Source organism: Micropterus dolomieu, linkage group LG06 (genome assembly GCF_021292245.1).
Source record: "Micropterus dolomieu isolate WLL.071019.BEF.003 ecotype Adirondacks linkage group LG06, ASM2129224v1, whole genome shotgun sequence".
NCBI lineage: Eukaryota > Metazoa > Chordata > Actinopteri > Centrarchiformes > Centrarchidae > Micropterus > Micropterus dolomieu.
Window position 1 is genome coordinate 9,926,534 of NC_060155.1, and position 21,984 is coordinate 9,948,517.

General features: G+C 39.2%; 2 protein-coding genes, 1 long non-coding RNA gene and 1 pseudogene across 4 annotated transcripts; 2 read left to right on the forward strand and 2 right to left on the reverse strand.

Moving 5' to 3' along the window:
• Nucleotides 1-181: 181 nt before the first annotated feature.
• On the forward strand, nt 182-5,185 carry LOC123972348. 2 transcript variants are annotated; one of them, XR_006825404.1, is made up of 3 exons: nt 182-314; nt 4,398-4,566; nt 4,847-5,185. It is a non-coding gene; the product is annotated as an uncharacterized LOC123972348 (long non-coding RNA). The 2 variants fall into 2 exon arrangements; XR_006825405.1 differs by lacking the exon at nt 182-314 and adding an exon at nt 3,989-4,126.
• Nucleotides 1,648-4,943, reverse strand: samd7 (sterile alpha motif domain containing 7). Its single transcript, XM_046051804.1, has 8 exons — nt 4,841-4,943; nt 4,417-4,540; nt 4,066-4,190; nt 3,882-3,963; nt 3,036-3,712; nt 2,807-2,922; nt 2,608-2,718; nt 1,648-2,270 (listed from the first exon to the last, which is right to left on the reverse strand). The coding sequence occupies exons 1-8, from the start codon at nt 4,941-4,943 to the stop codon at nt 2,034-2,036; spliced, it is 1,575 nt and encodes a 524-aa protein (XP_045907760.1). The 3' UTR covers nt 1,648-2,033.
• Nucleotides 5,186-11,478: 6,293 nt separating the features above from the next.
• Nucleotides 11,479-18,453, forward strand: LOC123972882 (apolipoprotein D-like). The gene is made up of 5 exons (XM_046052615.1): nt 11,479-11,607; nt 16,777-16,917; nt 17,123-17,244; nt 17,860-17,948; nt 18,079-18,453. The coding sequence occupies exons 2-5, from the start codon at nt 16,798-16,800 to the stop codon at nt 18,318-18,320; spliced, it is 573 nt and encodes a 190-aa protein (XP_045908571.1). The 5' UTR covers nt 11,479-11,607; nt 16,777-16,797; the 3' UTR covers nt 18,321-18,453.
• Nucleotides 18,454-20,691: 2,238 nt separating this feature from the next.
• LOC123972803 overlaps nt 20,692-21,984 on the reverse strand; it is a 4,212-nt pseudogene continuing 2,919 nt past the window's right edge.

Sequence of the window (21,984 nt, forward strand, 5' to 3'; positions counted from 1 at the left end):
ATTCCCTTGTCCTGCTACTTTAAAGGTTCTACTCCACTACAATTACATCATCACAACATCAAAAATATCATCAAGTTTTATTTTAACAACAATTTCATCAAGTTTTATTTCAACAATCATTAACCACAAATGGTTTCAATTCAATTCCATTTTATTTATACGCCAAATCACAACAACTGTTCTCATAGTGCCTTTCATAAAAGAGCAGGTCTAGACCGCACTCTGTGATGTTATTTACCGAAACCCAACAATTCCCACCAAGAGAAAGTACTAAGCATCAGACGAAGGAAGCGCTTGCCTCAGCTCATCAATCAGTGAGTTAGAAATTAGCTGCAGTGTGTGGTTGTGTTTCTGAATGTGTGTTCCTGTGGGCTACCGATTGAATCGTTTGTGTTTGTCTTTTTTACAAAGCACAATCTCTATTATTCTGTATGGAACCTCAGGAAAAAGTTGTGGATGTGAAGCACCCACTGATGTTTGTGCATCTATTTCCTGTGAGTAATAGTAGATAGTAAAGCAGAAAAATGATTATGGTGATAACTATGCGTCCCTGCACATATTCATCCATAAGAATGTTATTGTTCAAACAAAAGTGGTCTAACTGCACAATGTTGCCCTGAGGCAACAAATGAAAAAATACCATTTTACTATATAAATAAAGACAAAAGGTGTCTTTACTCAATCAAATATGCTTCTTCACATATTCATGCACATCACAGATATTATTCATATAAAGTTATTTAAATTTAAACATGTTAAAAAGTGAAATTTATCTTGCCTTCTTCTAGCAGCATGTCAAAGCCGGCAATGGTCCCCAAAAGGACTGTTCCACCCCCCAACGAAAGGTCAAACCCACGCCAATCTAAAATGTCATTGGTCACAGACTTATCATCAGACTTGTAATGTGATATTTTACTTGAATGGAAAATGAAAGGAGGGGTGTAGGGGCCAAAATAGTGGTTTGTTGCCTAAGGGCAACACCATGCCATAGAGGGTTAAGTAAAGTTTTTGAATGCAGACAATCAGCCTACTTGTAATAGAATATTTCTACCCTGTGGTAGGCTATTGTTAAGACCTGAGTACTTCTTCCACTAGGTTTAGTACACCACCTTTATCAGATTTCCTTCTCTCTTCCTTTAGTCTCCACAAAAACAAGTTTAAAAACATTATTTTAAGGCTTGATTTGTATAAATCCAATACTTAGTCCATAAACTGAAAACTAGGCTTTTTTCTTATTTGAAAAAGCAAGTGAATAAGTGTCATAACATTTAGTTTGTTACTTTTGTTTTTTTGTGTATGTTCTTTTGTACGTACCGTTCAATAATCAATGAAATGTAATGACTTTTCAGGACCCCTTGAAAACAGGATTATGCATTTAAAGAAGCTAATCCTGTAAACACTTAAAAAGGGGTAGCTACGGGTAGGACTAATAGGTTTTGCTAATTTGTTTTCAGGACTTTGCATGTTATTTTCTTAAAATATGTGATACTTGATCTTTACTTACAGTGTTTATTCTCTACCAACACATTAAGCCATCACTGCAGGTTCCTGTGTAGAAAAACACTTTATTTACAATCCAATCAATGCAAAAAGGTATCAAACATCCAATCCCCCAAACATATATTTCATTATTCCATTACAAGACCATTCCCATGTGATTTCTATCGTCCTTATGCTGGCCTATAAATGACACTTAGCAGCTTAAAAAAATAAGTAGGCCCTAATTAAATTTAAAGCTACAATCAGGCCAGTAATGAAAAAGAAGAGAAGAACAAGTATATTGGACCTTCTTATCGTCTCAGAACTCAAAATCCACATCAGTTTCACTTCACAGTTGCTGTAAAAATATATGCGCATATGTATGTAAAATAGAAATATTTAGCAGACACCTGGGCCTAGTGTGAAACTGTGCATTAAACATCCAGGTAGCAAATAGTACAAGAAAAAAGTATATTTAATCCAGTTGGTCATTGTGTAAACAAATGTAGGTGCACACTGGTTAGGTTTGCATCTGTCCACATTATCGGTGCCGATCAGACCGTCTCACTGCTGGCGGATGGTGGGGAGTTGTTTTCTGTCTCGTGGAGGTGCTCTGTTGATTTGAGAACATCAGCTTCTCTTGGACTCGCCATCATCTCCTCACTGTTGCAGTTAGCAGGGGAGCCGATCTCTGGTGAGCGGTCCCCGGGCTTCTCGGAAGTGGCCTGCAGGGCGGTGGTGGAGAGTGGCAGGTTCATCATGTACATCATGTTGCCTAGGCGCCTGGACACCTGGAGGAATAAAGAAACTGACTTTACTTCTGCTTGTAAATGTGAATGTCATTCTCTAAAGGAATAAAGTACCTGTAGAGAAAATTAAGTGCTGCAGATAATGTGCAATACAATGTAATGAGAGTAATGTTTTCTGTAGGCCACATGCCAGTAAGAAAAGCATAGGTGCAAAAGTTGCATTGATGGAAGAGTTGTAATGTAGCGATGCACAGGCAGTCCTGAAATATATTTTAAAGTAGCACTCATCCTATCTTCATAAGGGTCAAGCCTTGTCTTTTCTTTCTTTTATGGCCTGATGGTGAATTCTAAGGTCCCAGTCAGAATCTGTGTTCCTTACCTGTGAGCGTATCTTAAGAGCTGGTCCCAGCTTGAGCCCCAGTGTGTCGAGTAGATGCTCCTCTGACAGGAGGGGCAGTGTCTCCCCATCAATCATGTGGTCCTTGAACGTCTGTAAAGTGAAATAACACAAACTTTAGACAGAGACGCAACAGAAAGAATAAAGGCGAGGAAAGTTACAGAAAACTGTAGGAACCAACCTGAGCATATTCTGAACATGTGGGTATGCTGTTGATAAAGTTGTAAACATCATTCATTGTCCACTTCCTTACGTCTTCGGACACCTCATCGCCATTTAGAAAGAGGTTGGGTGGACCTGGAAAACAAAAAAACATGCACCGATTGTTTGTGTTGCAACATACACATTTAATTTATTCGCTGAAAGAATCTATTGTAATCTATCTTTAAAACATTTCCCCTAAAACCCACCAGGTGGAAGGAAACCATTTTCAGGGACTGGGAACATGTAAGGTATGCCAGGGAGTGCTCCACCAGTGGGGGGATACATGAACTTCTCCTGGAAAGCTGAACATTGGCTGGATATGTCTTTATCATTTGTGCTGCTGTTGGCCGCATCTGAACACCCATCTTGACTGTTCACACAGGCTTTGCGCAGGCCTGGCTCCCCCTCTTTGTAGTTCTTCCTGCTTCCTGTGGCGAGCTCAGAGTCTATTTTCGCTTGATGATGCGTCTTGCTGGTGGCACACTCGTCTCCCATGTCCCCCTTTGCCTCCACCTCTTTCTCCTCCCCTGATGTGGCTCCTGGGCTCTGCTCTACACTTTTATCTTCAGTTTGGCCCTTCAGGCTGGCCACATGACTCTCTGCACTCTTGTGAACAGTGGGTCTCCTGCTGGCCCTGCGTCCCCTCTCCCTGTGCAGCGCGCTGATTGGTGGGTAAGGGCTGGCTGACATGAGTATGCTGTTGGAGTGCAGTTCATCCAGGGTGGGACGGTGGACAAAGACATCGTGGCCGTCTGGCATGCGTTGACGACCTCTGAAAGCCATGGGGTTGGAAGGGTACGACATGGGGTTATCAATTCCCATAAGTCCTTTCTGGTGGGCATTCTCCAGCTCCTTCTGATGCAGGATTGCATTCATCTCCATTCTGAACAGGAGCACACACAAATATTAGAAACAAATATTCAACATATTTGTACAACAGTGGTGCTGGAACCACATTATCACACTCTTCTGAAGCAGAGGGGACTGGATAAATTCAGTGCAACATGTGATGCAGCAGACCTGTGTGTAGGGGGAAGGTCTGCACACAATACCTGGCTATATTTTGCTTGTGAATGAGCTCCTGTCGCCGGGCAACTGTTTCCATGGGCTCTGAGTGCAAGAAGCCATAGCCAGCTGAAAAAAAGAAAACGAGAGATAACACGCATTCACATTCCTTAAGATACAGATAAGCTGGGAATTCTCTCAGGCAATGGATATGTATCAGGCCATGCTCACCTGCTCCAGGGAAAGCTCTCCCAGGCAGGACATTGGCATGCGGAGGTAGAGGTGGACCCAGGTGAGGTCCCATGTGCATCTGTCTGGCATCAGAAGCTACCATCTCTGTGTTGGGAACCAGCTCCCTGGTGTCAGAAAAGCATGCAAAATCAGTCAATTAGACATCAAGGGGCTAAACATTTATAAACAGATAATCAGCTGTTTGCATCTATAAGAACTGTTTTTTAATGATTAAGGTATATAAAGTAGCCATGACTTCTTCACTTATGCACCTGTAATTGACAATTCTCAGGGGTACCCTTAACCAGAGAGCTACTTTTTCAATTTTCAAGAGTGAATTCAGGTACAGACCTCTCCATGAAGCGAGGTTCGAACTGTGCTGGGACCCCCTGTAACCTCTGCTGCCCCTGGGCGAGGATCTGTGGAGCCATAGCCATCTGGTTCCTCATCATCAATTCTTGCCTCTGCCTCAGCTCTGCAAGAGAAGAAAAGGCACTATAGGTCAGTGGGAAGCCAGTTTAGCCACAATACCTGAGACATGCACTGACTGAAAGCTTACTGCAGCAGGTAAAAATCCACTAAAGTCAACACGGGGCAGACAAGGTCACTAAGTTGGTTTCACCTGTTTGGAGCTCCAGATTGGAGCTTTAAACACATCCTGGTGATTGTCTAAGTTCTCCACTCATTGCTGACGGTAATATTTTATTTTAAAAATGTAGTTTTCTTGGACTTATATTTTATGGTGCTTTGTCTCCTCTGTGTTTTCATTTCTCACCTCCAGCTGACATGCCGTTGACCAGACGGTACCAGTGCTTCTCATCAAAAGCCCCCTGTTCTCCCATCGCTGTCATCTTCCTCAGCTGCTCCCGTGGGGTCATGATACACACACGACCTTTGAACTCCACCTGAATGCTGTAAAAGTTCAAGATGAAAAAAAGAGGTAAATTTCTACAAACAGGACAATGTGACAATGTGCTTTAACAAACTGGTTACTACAGTAGTGGGCTTTAAAGTTTAAATTCATTTAAAACTGTGCTTGTATGGACGTATAAATTTTGTAATGTCTTATTATTGCCACTAGGGGACAGTAAATGCCTGAACATTAAAGAGCTGTTGATGGTCACTGAAATATGTATCTCACTTAAATACCAACAAACAAGCAAGCACATTTTGTCACTAGACATTGTCATTGCCCACATAAAAACACATGGGCAAAAAGATTTTTATTCTTCCAATAAAACTTTATTTAACAGCATAAAGGATTGTTTTTGTTAGTGTTGCAGAGAATGAAATATGCCAGTTTAGTGAATTTATTTTCACTACTTATTTGTGGTGTTTTTATTTAAGCGCATGCGGCAATGAAATATCTTCAGATTAGATGTTAGTTAATATAACAGCTGCCAATATGGGATCAATGCACACAGACACTGACCAAATTCATTCTCTAACGTTTAACCCTTACTCTCACCTCTTACCACCGACCTAGCATTAAGCATTAATCTTAAACCAACCTTAGCCCTAACCCTCACCGTAACGTAAACCTAATCCTAAATTTAAATTTAACACCTAATACAAAGCCCTTAAAATGTGAACACGAGCAAAAATTGACTTTTCTCATCTTTCAATCCTTACAGGCACATTTGGTCCTCGTAAGTATAGTAATACAAGGATACACACGTACACTCATGCACACACGTATACACGCAAAATGGCCAGGTTGTTCATGGCTGAGCCAGCAGCTTGTGTACAAAATCACAATCGACTTACACACCTCCAATTAGCCTTCAACACTGCTGAAATCCCATTACAAATATGATACTGTAAACGACAGCGCAATAATCCAGTTCTACTAATCCAGGACCAGTGTGAAATAAAATCTGGGTTGATGAATCCAAATTTTCACAGCACTAATGTTCACCATCCATCTCTCCATATGATATAAGATAATAAACATACGGTAATAATTGCATTTGATTGATTTTATATGTTTTCCAGTGTGTGGTACATGTGGAAACTGTACTCACATTTACTTTGTCACATTTTCTCTGCCGTCCCCTCCCCCAGACACACCCTGCCATATGATTTGCCCCGAGGCCTTGCGCATTATCCACAGTCACTCTAGTTCCCTCTGAAGCCCATCTAATCTGTGGGCTGTAATCCCTTATTAGTCCTGCAACAGTCTGCTAGCTACATCTGCTGACCTGCCTGCAGACCGCCCTGCTGGCCCATCCTACCCCCATCCCCACCTTTCCAGGCCCCTGCTACCCCCAGGATCCTATTAGCTAAGTCCTGGCTATACAGCACTTTAAAGGGATGTGTTGGAGGTAATCCGCACGTTTAGAGTTTTACCCTCAGCAAACCTGGCCTGTAAGCATCCCGGACAATACACCCAAAGTGCTAAGCCTATTAGCCTCCATTAGCTCCTTGGATGTCCTAAAAACACCTTGGGGATAAATCTGGGGATGCAATCGGTTTATGTGGAGCTATGTGGCGCCAACACACGCACCCTGTCTCCACCTCAACTTGTCTGCCAATGTCGTACCAGCCAGCATCAGCAAATGAGGGAAAATGTATTTCACCATTTATGTCTCTGTAATTCCCAAGTGGGAACTAAGCCCCGAGCCTCAGGGTGTTGTGTAATTTATTATCGCCTTCACATTCTCTCAAATGGGAATTAATGATTTACACTTTCATGTGATACTGTAAACAACTGTACATATTTCAAGATGATCAGACTTTCTCCGTGTTGTACTGTTTGAGTGGATGAACAGTGCACATAACTTAATGATTATATCTCAAAAGTAATACAATCAAAATACAAACCAAGAAATGTAATTTTTATTCCAGAGCCTCTACAGAAAAAGTGCAGACAAAACAGTACCACAAACAGTGAAGGCTGCAGAAAAAAAGGGACTTGTGTTGGCACTAGATTGTGAAAAACACTTCTGAAGGTGTTTCCAGAATCCCCAAAGGTTCCTGTAACCATCTGGATGAAACATCCAGTCTGCTGCACAATGACAAATCACTTTTAAGCCGGTTTCCATGTTGTGACTGTATTTCCTTGACATATGTGCTTGCTCTTTTTGTGAAATAATAGCAAAATCAATATTATTGTTATATTGTATGAAAATATGTAAACACTGGAAAGAAACATCAGTATATGCTAATGAGTTAACTTTATTGCCAATATAATTATTCACAGTGGAACAGGACGCCACAACAACAACATACAAATAATAAAACCTAAGTAAATAAATAAGAACATACTGAAATAAACAGTACCATACATATAAAAGACAAGCTAAAACAATATACCTTGAAGTGCGAGAGGTTTGCAGATAATGTTACTGATAATAACATTTTTAATTATGTTTCATGTTGTGCAAACTGAGGAAGTAGATGTGTCATTTCCTGCTACCATCTTTGTTTGGATTAGGAAACAGAATTGTAACTTGGGAAACTTTTTATCGCGCAGCAGACCAAATATTTTTTCATCCAGATGATTAAAAGAGAATTTTATGATTTTTAAAAATTCCTTCAGAACAGGGGTTAGTGTTGTTTTTCAGTAAATTTGATGTTTAGCTCCATGACTCCAGTGTAATGTTAACACATGCGAGGCACATAGCGGAGTTAGCCTTGTGGCAACTTGTGCAATTTGGAGGAATACTTGGCCTGCTCAAACACACAGCTAATTCATTCCTCAGGTTCTGTTTAACTTTCTGAGACTTAACGTATGTACAAACCTGACCTCACTCAAACTTCATGGGCAGCTACAAAATCTCACATGGAAGTTTCCATGTGGCTTCGGGCATTTTGTGAGTGAAACTGTCATTACAGGTGAGCACGAAAAAATCTCGTCATATTTACTTAACGACCAGAGGCCACACCGCAGCTGCCAAATCCGGGGATTGGACTCCTTGGATTTGCTGTTGCCTGGTTAATCTCATTACAAGAATGAATTAAAGGGAAAAATTGCTGACGACTTAGATGGAGCCCCGAGGAGGTCATATCAGACAAGACAGAAGTATTGTCTAGTCCTTCCTAATCCTTACACAACAAACACATGCTAAAGCCATGTATATTATGTCAGTTGCATGAAGCAGCGTCATAAGTGAAGCGTTGCAGGTTGTATTCATTTAAGAATTATGTGCGGTGTCGTAAACTCACAGGACAAAATGTTGAAAAACATGGTGATTATAAGGATAAAGTGAAATATAAATTTAAATGAATATATAGAAATATACAGTATAATGTATACAAACCAATTCAGTTGATAAGGCAAAGTCATCATGTATTTTAGCATTATTTTCATGTCATTACAGAATCTGGGCTAATTATTAGGTTAATTAGACATATTTCAAGGTTGTGCTTCTAATCCCATTGGCCTCTAGATGAATCACTCACTGAAGGATAAGTAGCCTTTTATACAGTTTACTGGTTACGTTATGCACGACAAGGTTTACCATTAGAAATTCTTTTTTATAACTGCGATGCAAATATTCAGCTACGTGCATGTATTTTAAGATTGTTTCTCCATGTACTCTATATAAACTAGACTAAACTAGATTTTGCTCTTTTACAAGAATAATGGCAGTATAAATGTGATTTACAACAACACAAGTACAACCTAAACCAACGAGAAGCATTAGGGAAAAAAGGAAGTGTGGGAACGATTGAAAGAGGAAGTTTTAATGGACTTACCTTCAAGTTCACACCAGTGAGCAGAGCTTGGAACGGGTTTTGTCCCAAAAAGTCAAAAATGTAAAAGAAAAACGTTTGGACAGCTTACAGAACCCGTTTCTGTACTGTGTTTCTGTTTCACTCCCAACTAATGGGCCTCCCACTAACCAGCCAACTGGTCTGAGCGCAGTCTGCTGCCAGCTAACTGCCTAAACTAAAAAAGACCTTTTAAATACCGATTCATTTCATCTCCATTAGCTGGCCTTATCTCCTGCGGTAAGCCCTCCCTGTCCTGACATCACTATGATCTCCCATCCAACTGCTTGCCGCACCTTGCAACTGATGTGTAATTACCGAAGCAGCACTGGTCCTAAGCATGGAGTGCTAAACCTCTTTCAACGTTTACCTCACTAATCCCTTGTTAGCACTTTAGACCATAGTTAAGACACCTAAATGCTTAGCTTCCTTTTCCAGTGGCAAAATGGCCAACCCCTCCTTAACTGCTCTGCGGCCACATGCAGAGAGGCTGCATGATGCTGGCTGTAGACTTTGAAAATCCAACAGATCAGTCTTGTTTTTGTGTTTCTTCATATGTCTAGCGTAGGTGTCAGAAGTATTGCACTCCCCAGGGTGCCAAAGGGTTGACCAAAACATGCTTGGTGGTAATTTGCTAGAAATCCGACTAAATGTTGTCTGGATCATCCTCTCAGACCTCTTAATCTGACAGTTTGTACTCACCAACCGCTTACAGCATGGACACTACTCTGAATTATGTTTTCTTTATGCCTGGTGAGCAGCAAGTTGTGCACAATTTGTGGGCTGAGAGGTACTTTTGCTAAAAAGCAGACATGATATAAACGGGCATGATGGTGTTTCTATCACCTTCTCAGTGTGCAGGACAACATATGGGTCAAGGAGAGTTCACTAAACCAGAGCTCAGTGCAATCCTGTGTTGTTTATCATACACACATATATAAAGTTCATATTTACTCCTAGCTAAAACTGATGCAGTCTAATACAAAGGTCCTGCGACAAATACAGTTTTAGAGATGAGTTGACTCAATTTTATGATAATTTTGGAGGCTGCAGTTTGTGGTGAATTGTGTTACATTATACAGAGAGATGTTTTTATTATTTTGTGCACCACAAACTACATGTCCCAAAATGACCACAGTATCAACACCTCTCTGAAACAGTTTAAATAAAAACTGAACATTATGACCATTGGTGGAAGATGTACTCAGATACTTTATTTAGATAAAAGTAGAAATACCATGATCTAAAAGTACTCCATTACAAGTAAAAGTCAAATCAAAATATTCCTTACTGTAAGTAAAAGAACATGAGTACTATTATTAGCTAAAGTATAAAAGTAAAAGCGCTCATTTTGCAGAATGGCTCTTGTCACAGGAATCACTTATGAATAAGAGCATTTTAATGTCACAGTTCATCAGTGGAGACATTTTAGATACTTTGTATACTACTGGGTAAACTAGTAGTATAATACTGCATCATATAGGCGTATCATGTTTTCATGTAAAAAGTAACTAGTAGGCTAAGTGCCAAATCAATGTAGTGGAGTATAAAGTACAATATTTCCCACAGAAATGAGGAGGAGTATTCTCAACATACTGAAAATACTCAAGTAAAGTACAAGTAAGTACTGAGTAATGTACTCAGTACTCATTCCACTACTGATTATAACCTTTATAAGGGTAGGCTTTATTGCAAGACTGTTGTATTAGACTGCATTCATTGTAGCTAGGTGTACCTTTAAACTGGTAGTCAGTGGAAATCAGGTACAACCGTGTGGTACTAGATACAACCTGCTTTGACTCCATAACAGCCAGAATCCACTGACACATAACGAAGAACAGCCATAGCCAGAATTTCTCCTGTACCCCCAATGCATCTCCATCCTCATATTTTTGGGGGATAATTTGGATTTGTCATAAATTATTTATCCATTTCACAGTTCAATTATATTTAATTTCCCAACATGAAGGTCTAAATGCTGAGGGAAAGCCTTCTACATCCTGCCAGGAATAACATTCTGGCAGGAATCCTGTTATGTATTTATTTATGAGAAGGATGTAAACTCCCAACAGGTTAGTAAAACCCCCAAAGATATGACCACAGTATCCTAAATGGTAGCTATGGACCTGTTAACATGCTGCTGAATGTGAGATTATTTCTTATTTACTGTAGGTAATAAGTGTGTATATATGTGCTTCTGTAGTTATATCATTTGTCTAATACTTTGGTTTATCACCAAACAGCTGCAGAACTAACAATGTCCAATCAGGCTCAGCTGTACTGTGTTTAGTGCTAATTGGCATGCTAACCTACTAAACTAAGATGGTTAACAATATACCTGCATCATCATGTTAGCATTTATCTTACTGTACCACAGTGTAGATTTTCTTGTTTGAAGGCAGCCTGTTGCTCGGTGTGCCAATACTTTTCGGTCTTGGTAGAATTCCTCACACAAAAGGTACCAAATTGAGTTATGGAGGAAACTGAAGTCATTGTCATGTTTGCCCAGATTACCCTCCAGCGATGAGCACTATGCAGGTCATTATTCTGCCTCTGACAAATTGCGTACATGACAAGGCGCACCTGGTCATCAACAATGCTTTGGTACACTGTGACACTGAGGGATCTAATGTGAGCCAGGAAATCACTCACCATACCATTAAAGTACATTACATTACACCACCACTATGCCTTCGATGTGGGGCTGGATGGATCCATTACACCAAACTCAGGCTTTACCCTCAGCTTGCTGCAGCAGAAATACACAAACACAAGAATGTGTTGCTGTGGCTGAAGAGGAAGTTTCCCTGCTCCTCCGTCATCCAGGTGGGCTGATCAGGTGCTCGTACTCTTGTTCTTAGCAGGCATGACTAGCACCATGCTGCAGTAGTCTAATTCATAGTTTAACAGCTGTGTGTGTAAAGAGATGCCATTCTGAACACCAGAGCTGCACAGTGTTGTAATGTAGTGAGCTAAGCTACTAGCAACTCTACATTAAATGAAGCTTCACTACACAGAAGCTACCCCCCAGTGAAATGTAGCAAACTAAGCTACAGCAACGTGGCTAAAGTAGCTTAGTTACATCTAAGCTACTTTTATTTTTTTTATATTTTATATAATATAATATTATATATACACACACACACACACACACACACACACAGTATAGGCCTAGTTTATATTGAACTAACTTCATTCCACAGTAGCAATAGAAGACAGAACTAAAAACCTGCTCCAAACAGTGTGTGTGTGAGAGCGAGCTAAATCAGACACACAGAAACTCTCCTACTTATTGCCATATCATTGCAGCTAAATGTATTTCCTCATGCAACAAACGGAGAACCATTGTTGTTTGTATAAAGTAACTTAATTATCACATTATGAATTACTTATATATTTTGTATTGTTTGTGAATTTGTGCTCAACCTAAACAACCTAAACATTCATGGCAATGGGCGAGAAAGAGAGAGAGAGAGAGAGAGAGAGAGAGAGAGATCTCATACATGGAAACAAGTTTCTGTCACTACATATCAAAGTTTCCTCCTCACTAGAGGAAGAGGTGTCCAGGCTGGACCCTGATCCTTCTTACAGGAGGTGTTACAATAACTATCACAATAGAAAGTAAACTCAGTCGCGCGTGTCTTTATTCCCTGCAGCAAAGTCGCAAACATCAGCCCAAGGATCAGTACGTGATGTCACCGTCACACGGAAGCGCTTCTGCCGGCTGCACATTCAGGTCCGTGTGTGGCGGTGGCGTCACTTACTGATCCTTCAGAAATGCTTGGGAAAATGTAGCATGTGTGGAAGCTACCGCGCTACTCGTTCAATAAAAGAGCTTCGTTACTGAAAAGTTATTTGATTCAGAAAATACTGACGCTAGCACAAAGTTACTGAGAAATGTAGTTATACCTGTAACGGCGCTACTTGTAGCAGCGCTACTGCCCAACACTGCATAAAAGTGGTCTGACCATTAGCTCTAATGAGCTGGGTCATTCTACTGTGGCCTGCTGCTGGATGTGTGCGTCTTGTTTGTTGGAGGGAAACTGAGGACCAACCGTCATACCATGTTCATAGTCTCGGATATTTCATTTATTCTAATATTTATTCAAATAGTTACTGAATATCTTAAACCTGTTCCCTTTCTGTCAATTTAATTTATTTATTATTATTATTATTGTTTATTTATTTATTTGATCACATCAGGATTTGCTGTTGTATGAGTTCTTCAAATGTAAAAAGTAATGATAATACTAATGATACTACTATAACTAACAATATGTGTTTATTGATGTAGTAGTCATGGGCAATTTATGATTATGAATTTATAACCACCCTCACTACTAACTAAACCCTACCTCAAAATTTTTTGACAGATTCACTCCTACTCAACCAAAGTCATCCGATATTCATCTTCCTGAACATTTCACAAGCCGAGACCAGTATTTAGTCAGATACAGGGGTCCTAATTTATAGAGAAAGAACTACAGAGCATATTTAAAAAATATACTATGAGCTCTGTTTTGAAATCTTGTTTTGTTTTTATTATATTATTACATATAAACATTTATATCTCCCTGAAATTAGTTAATTGTAACTTATTTAATTGTATTGCATTATTGTGGTACCAGTATTTATTCTATACTGCTCCCTCATAGTTCCATACAACACACTGTGTGGGAGTATGGCGAAAACACTTATGGCACCGTAGACCCAGTGGATAGCACTCACAACAAGAAGGTCATGGGTTCGAGCCCCAGTTGTCCTGGCCTTTCTGTGTGGAGTTTGCACATTCTCCCTGTGTCTGCGTTGGTTTCTTCTGGGTGCTCCGCTTTCCCCCACCATCAAAAAACATGTTAGGTTCTCTATTCAGTGCAATTGACCAAACACATCAGGAGTTGGTCCCCGGACGCTACACAGTGGCTGCCCACGGCATCCCTTAAGGGATGGGTTCAATGCAGAGAAGGAATTTTGCTACATGTTTGTGACAATAATGTACATTTAGCTGTTACAAAACCTGCACAGATTCTATTTATATACTGAAAAAAAAAGTGCCATAAGAATTGTCAGCAAGGCTGACTACAATTACCCAACCAACTCATTATATATGAATTTATTTGACTTAAAAAGACTTCAAAACTCTCCAAATAATGTGTAGAGCAAAATGCAGAACACTTGACTGCTTCGAAGGGTTGTTTGCAATGAAGGATGGCAGGAATCCACTTAGCAGACATTATATATTTGAAATAAAAGAGGGTAAGGACAAATGTGAAAAGATTTGTTAGAGTTAAAGGGTATAAATTATGGGATTATGGAAAATGATGTACTAAAATAATGTAATAATATGCGTAAGAAACAGTTTATTTGAAATCACTGAGAAATGACAATTATGATCGGTGTTTTTTTTAATTTATCTGTTTCTGTTGTATTCTGTTTTTTAAATTATATTTATTTAATTATTTTGTTTTGTTTCACTGCTACTTTGGGTAGAGCAAGGGTAATAAAAAAGTGTTAAGTCTTAAGAGTAGGCATAATAAACTCAGGCTTCAGCTTCACCATTTTTTTATTTTTGTTATTATTTATGACTTATGATATAATAATTTGACTTTCATAACTCTATGGTCAATTTGTTGTTACTATGTGTGGTTGACCCGAAAATAATAATAATTAAATCTAAACTAAAAACTAAATTTTTATAGAATTGAACAAAATCTGATAATAAATTTTTTTTTTTAACTTAAAGTAACATCATTTAGAAAGATCCATTAAATTGGATGTTAAAGAATTGTGTGTGGCCAAGAAATGTACAGGGCAAAACCAATGACTATACTGTACTATAAACTTCAGTAATGTACAATTTCTTCTTTGGTATTGGCCAACATATATGCTGATACAGATATATTGGCCACAAACCAATATATTAGTATGTTAGTAGTATATTAATATGTTATTAATAGTTGCAGTTTGTAGTTGTGCAAGCTCTATTATTACAACAATATTATGTAAAGTCTTGTACAATCACTATACATGAACAAGGGAGGGACATATCGGAGACAACTAGGTTGATGGCTCTACTGAAAAGAGAAAAAAAAAACACTAATAAAGGAATTAGGAATTAAGAGGACAGAGCATTAGGACATCTAAATCGCTAATTTAAGAGTCTCCTAGGTGTAAGCTTTTTATAAGGGATTTCTGTTTGCACCCAGCATTATAGAGTCACAGTGAGGCAAAGGGATCAGAGCAGGTTTAACCTCGAGAAACAGACCTGGCTATAAATTCCCTGAGTCAGTTCAGACAAGTACACAATCTATCTTCTAATTACAGCAACTATCTGGTGTCTGGATCACCTGTATTTCCTGTATTCTTTCACACTGATTGATAACTGTACCAAAGCTGTAATCCCTCAAAGGTGGAAGCATTATGTCTCCTACGCTTGGTGGGAATCTTGTTTAGGTATTGATTACCGTGAGAGCCTGTGTAGTAGGATTCTTCAGGATCAAGAATCCCTGAAATACAGTAACTGGAAAAGCCTTAGATCCTATAGTTGTATTAGCCTACATTAAGGAGGAACACTGAATGTCTTTTATGGAGACAAATGCGGTAAAAATGTTCTTCTTTTATACATATTATCACAACCGCCAAATGCAAAAACCACATAATTCAGTCTCTAATTGAAGGCAGAGGATCATAAAACAATTCTAGGTTTAAATATTTTTCTGATAAAGGGAATAAAGCTAATTTAAGTGAGATATTTGGGGTATAGTATTTTTAGGCAGGTAATCTTCTTTTCAGTCTGCTGAAGTTGCACTTTAAACATCTGCATCAATAAAAGAAGAACACTGCCCTATGCAGTCTCAGCCTCAAGTAGGCTGATCAAACACCTGATGTGAAGCAAAGGAAATCTGTGCTGCAAAATATTTTACGTTATGTGCTTTGAAGAGAATGAAAAATAAAAGTGAATTGATTAACAGGGCGTTTGGTTCAACATCTGAGTCTATTAAATATAAATCATTGCAGTTGGTCTCACCCATATCACTGGATTCATTCATGTTTGGAATCAAACCAGACCTTTTTTTTCATTGCAGTGGCAGAAATGGGCTTCCATAACTCTGAGCCAAATGCTAAATAACATCAGCTAAGATGCTCACAATGACAGTGTCCACATGTTTAGCAGGAGCTACTTAGCACTAAACCAAAAAGCTGAGTCTGATGGGAATAGAAAGTAAGGCCCTTCATTTAATATAAACCCTCTCTAGGAAACCAACAAACAAACAAAAATAATAAAATACTATTTCAACTCTAAACTGGGGTTGAGCACTTTAATGATACTTATAGAACTTGTGAAATTTAAAAAAACCCGCTATAAGTATTTTGAGCAAAATGCTAACTTAAGCATGCTAACATATTCACTATATATATCAGTAAATGTTTGCATGTTAGTATGCGTTTCTGATTGTCGGTTGGCCATCTTGGTTTTGACAAATTTAAGTTGCACTTACAACAGCTTACCAGAGGTTGGCAGTGTATGACATGACATACTGGCGTCCACTGTATTGGCATGTGCAACTTTACCATCGGAACCTTGGCCTATACCTTTTTATATACAGTCTATGGCCTCTACAAGTAAACTGCTTTTGAATAGCTGTCCACTGTAGTGACCACTAGGCCTATGCGTGAAAATATTGGCAAGGAACAGCAGACACAGAGTCTGTGTATAGTAATCTGCCTTTTACACTTGCCTCTTTTCTGTCAGAGGTCCGTTTAAACACAAAATATGTAACTATGTGAACAGGTGCCAGTTTCCCCACATTTTTCTCAAAATAGCCTCACATGCAAATAGGAAGGAGGGGCTGCAGAACTGCCACTGATCTATAAAAACACCATCAAAACCCAGAACTTTACTGCTTCCTAGTAAAAGTGGTAAGCAAGTAGCAGGTGTGATTCTCCCCTTTTCTCCACTGATGTCTCTGTTTGTGAATATATATTTGTTCTCTACAGGTTGTAGATTGTGGAGAAAAGATGAATGCCATCCAGGTGACTTCCCTCACTCTGCTGTCCTTTCTGGTGGCTAATGCTCAGGTCATCATGCCAGGCAGATGCCCCAAGCCTGCTGTTCAGGAGAACTTTGATGCTGCCAAGGTGAATCCTATAGGCTACTTACTTTTGTATATTCTGTTGTTAATCTTTCTTTCTTAATACCAGAATTTAACAAATTAGGCCCTTCAGGGTGATTGTTTGCTGCACTAAACAAAAACTTAAACCACTTAATGCCTCAAGATTCTGTAGCTCTTAAACAACAATAACTTAATTTCATGCTCTTATGTTCCCTGTGCTTCGTCTGCAGTATCTTGGTACATGGTATGAGATCCAGAAACTGCCACATTCCTTCCAGAAGGGCGAGTGCAGCACTGCCACCTACAGCCTGAAGAGCCCTGGAGTGGTTGGCGTCCTCAACAGGGAGCTGCTGTGAGTATTACTCCTAAATATCTAATAGATCAAACATAAAAATCTGTGTCATTTTTTCATTAGATATATTTTGTATTAAGAGTGTGATTACTAAAATGTACTTTTTGGAGCTGCAACTAAGACATGGATACAGGAGGTCTATTTTACTGCTTGAGCTGTTTGTGTAACTCAGTCAGTGGTTGAAAGTAACTGCCTACATTTACTGAAGTACTATGCAGTAAAGTCATTTTTCACATTCATGTCACATTTCATGCTTCCAGCTTCATAGATTAGAGGATTTTGCTTTTCTTTGTAATCATTTTAATAGTTGGAATTTATTCTTAAGAGGTTTGGACAAAACTGGCTTTGTGAAGGTGTTTCTCAGAACTTTAGTCCATATTGAAAACAATCATTATTTGCAGTGCTTTACGAAATTATTTAAAAATGAGCTCCAATCTAATGACGCAATATAATAATATAACAGCTACTGTGGTGCATTGATTATTTTAAATGACATTTTCAATGCAGGACTTTTACTTTTACTAACAGAGTATTTTTTCAGTGTGGTATTGGTACTTTAACCTCCACCACTGGTGTCACAGTTTAACTGTATCTTTTGATGTCTGATTCTTTTAGTGCTGATGGAGTAATCAACTTCATCAGCGGCTCTGCCACAGCTAAGGACCCCTCTGAGCCTGCTAAGCTGCTGGTCTCCTTCTTCGAGGGTGAGGACCCCAAATGTATTACAAACCGTCTCTGGGACACTGGAAACATTTCTATCTCAACACTTTAAATTGCAGTTGAACACAGACATAATTGTTTATATGACTGTCCTATCTCTTCTAACACCTTCAGGCACTCCTCCTGCTCCTTACTGGGTGCTGTCTACTGACTACGACAACTACTCTCTGGTCTATAGCTGCACCGACCTCGGTGTGCTGCATGTGGAGTTTGCCTGGATCATGAGCAGGCAGCCCACCCTGTCTAAGGAGACCATTGATGAGCTGCACAGCACCCTGTCCTCCATCGGAGTCAGAGTGGACAAGCTGCTCACCACCAACCAGGATGCAGCCTTCTGCAGTGCCATGAACCAGTAGACACACTGAGATAGACCTGATTCAGTCCACAGACTGCTGTGTGGTGCCTGTGATTGTACTCTCACTTGTGTACAACTCACTGTCTCACTTGTCTCATGCCAGTCAAGCCTATGGAATAAAGTTACTAACAGCAGTGCAGGTTTTAGTGTCTTTTCTGTAAGCCTCTGTGGTCGCCTGATGTAATCCAATATTGATAATTGATTAACTGTTCATTACAGTACCTCGCGTCTTACTGAAACTCAGTAATTAATGACTAAATTAATTACTGAGCACTAAAGTGCAGGTTTAACAGCAACTTTAATATGCCGTTAAATGTAAAACACGATATTCTACATACTTCATTCAATTGTAAATCATTTGTCATTTAAGGTATCAAGGTAGTTTATTTATCATTATGCAACACAAGTTGCACAACGAAGTGAAAGTTTGCAGTCCCTTTATGCTATACACATAGAACTGAACAGACAATTACATGTATATTAGAATAGGATAAGATATAAAGTACATAAAATAAAACAATACATATAGTTATTTCTATAAATACACTAAAGTATAAGTGCAACACTTTTGTTTTTGCCCCCATTCATCATAAGCTGAACTCAAAGATCTAAGATTTTCTCTATGTACACAAAAGCCCTATTTCTCTCAAATTTTTTTTACAGATCTGTCAAAATCTGTGTTAGTGAGCACTTCTCCTTTGCTGAGATAATCCATCCACCTCACAGGTGTGGCATATCAAGATGCTGATCAGACAGCATGGGTATTGCACAGGTGTGCCTTAGGCTGGCCACAATAAAAGGCCACTCAAAAATGTGCAACTCCACAGATGTTGCAAGTTTTGAAGAAGCGTGCATGCTGACTGCAGGAATGTCCACCAGAGCTGTTGCCCATGAATTGAATGTTCATTTCTCTACCATAAGCCGTCTCCAAAGGCGTTTCAGAGAATATGGCAGTACATCTAACCGGCCTCCCAACAGCAGACCACGTGTAACCACACCAGCCCAGGACCTCCACATCCAGCATCTTCACCTCCAAGATCGTCTGAGACCAGCCACCCGGACAGCTGCTGCAACAATTGCTTTGCATAACCAAAGAATTTCTGCACAAACTGTCAGGAACCGTCTCTGGGAAGCTCATCTGGGTCTTGACCTGACTGCAACTTTGCACAGCCACTGAAGAGGAGTGGACCAACATTCCACAGGCCACAATCAATAACCTGATCAACTCTATGTGTTGCACTGCATGAGGCAAATGGTGGTCACACCAGATACTGACTGGTTTTCTGGACCCCCCCAGGCCCTCCCACTACTGTGAAACTGTACATTTGTTCATGGCCTTTTATTGTGGCCAGCCTAAGGCACACCTGTGCAATACCCATGCTGTCTGATCAGCATCTTGATATGCCACACCTGTGAGGTGGATGGATTATCTCAGCATAGGAGAAGTGCTCACTAACACAGATTTGACAGATTTATGAACAATAGTTGAGAGAAATAGGGCTTTTGTGAACATAGAGAAAGTCTTAGATGTTTGAGTTCAACTCATGACGAATGGAGCCAAAAACAAAAGTGTTGCGTTTATAATTTTGTTATATATGTGTGTGTATAAATAATCGTATGCACCCGGGAAATAGTTCTGCACTGTATTTCTAAAGTTTTGAACTGGGAGAATGTAAACAGCAGCATCAAGATAGTGATTATATGTAAATAAAGGATAATATATAAATCTTTATATATATATATATATATATATATATATATATATATATATAGATATAGATATATATAGTATCTTTTACCATTTACATTTGTCAACAAATGCCATATAATGTGTATGTTTTAAAGTGGCATGTTTTTGTGTATAATTATTACTAATTATACACAAAAACATGCCACTTTAAAACAACTACTCATTTCTGGCTGTTCAGTGAAGAAATGATAAAATGTATTCCAAGAAAAAAATTGCAGGCTCAACCTCAAAAATTTAAATCAAAGTAGAAAAAGGTGGCACACCATCAAAGAAATCAGTGTCTATGAAGCTTCATAATTTATAAAATTAGTCTAGCTGATGCTCTTTGGCCAGAGGCCTTCTTCAGAGCACTGGGCAAGACTTTAAGTCCCCATATTTAGCATTTATATACAGGATACAAACATTTAATGGTTTAAAACACACTATAATAAAGTAAGCAGATACCGTATAAGCAGTATAAAGTATAAATACCACAGTGTAAAAATACTTACAAGTAAATGGACTGCATTGAAAATGTTATTTAAGTAAAAGTATAGAAGTATAAAAAGTAGCCTAATGTATTATACACACACATACTCTACTTTGATGATTGATGCATTAACGTCCTATAAGCATATAACACATTAAAGTGTGGAACACCTAATATGATTGCTACTCTCCACATCTGAGATAAAAAAATTAAATTCAATATTTTAAGATGAAGCCTAACAAAGCTTAGGAGCAGGAAGTATAAAAAAAATCTTCTCTGCATCAATGGAATGACAACACTGCTAATTTAATATCTGTATAATTTTACATTACATTAAACCATTTCTCTGTACCTGATGGAGGGCTCACAGTGTTGTGAGCTCACAGTTTTTGGACAAAGTAGACAAAGATGGGCACGTTGCAAAATGATTTTTTTCAAACTGTTGTTATTTGCATTTGTCTTTCAGAATAAACCCTGGGTCTAAAGACAAAACACACCACAACATGCATTTCTTTTTACAGGTTTATTGCAGTGACTTTGCACGACAGGGTGAGACACACCACACACTGCAAACAGTAGTGTGTCATGTCATAAAATCCAAGTGGACCTGTCTCACAGCATCAGTCCTGTAGGTTGTAACAGGAGGATGTCTGTTTACTCGTTCATTGCTCTGCAGTAAGTCTCATCCTGGTTGGTGGGAACCATCTTGTACACACTGACTCCAGCAGATGACAGGATGCAATGCAGCTGCTCTACGGTCTGCTCAGACAGGGAGTGATCTCTGCTCAGGATCCACGCAAATTCCATGCAGAACAGGCCGAAGTCTGTGAAGCCGTAGACCAGAGAGTAACACACGTATTTAGTGAAAAGCACCCAGTAGGGACCGGGGGGAGATGCTGCAGGAGGGACGAGCATGAAAGTCAAAGCTGCTGGAATAGTCAGTACATACCTAACTACTTACAGTGAGGAAAATAAGTATTTGAACACCCTGCTATTTTGCAAGTTCTCCCACTTAGAAATCATGGATGGGTCTGAAATTGTTATCGTAGGTGCATGTCCACTGTGAGAGACATAATCTAAAAAAAAAAAAATCCAGAAATCACAATGTATGATTTTTAAACTATTTATTTGTATGATACAGCTGCAAATAAGTATTTGAACACCTGTCTATCAGCTAGAATTCTGACTCTCAAAGACCTGTTAGTCTGCCTTCAAAATGTCCACCTCCACTCCATTTATTATCCTAAATTAGATGCACCTGTTTGAGGTCATTAGCTGCATAAAGACACCTGTCCACCCCATACAATCAGTAAGAATCCAACTACTAACATGGCCAAGACCAAAGAGCTGTCCAAAGACACTAGAGACAAAATTGTACACCTCCACAAGGCTGGAAAGGGCTACGGGGAAATTGCCAAGCAGCTTGGTGAAAAAAGGTCCACTGTT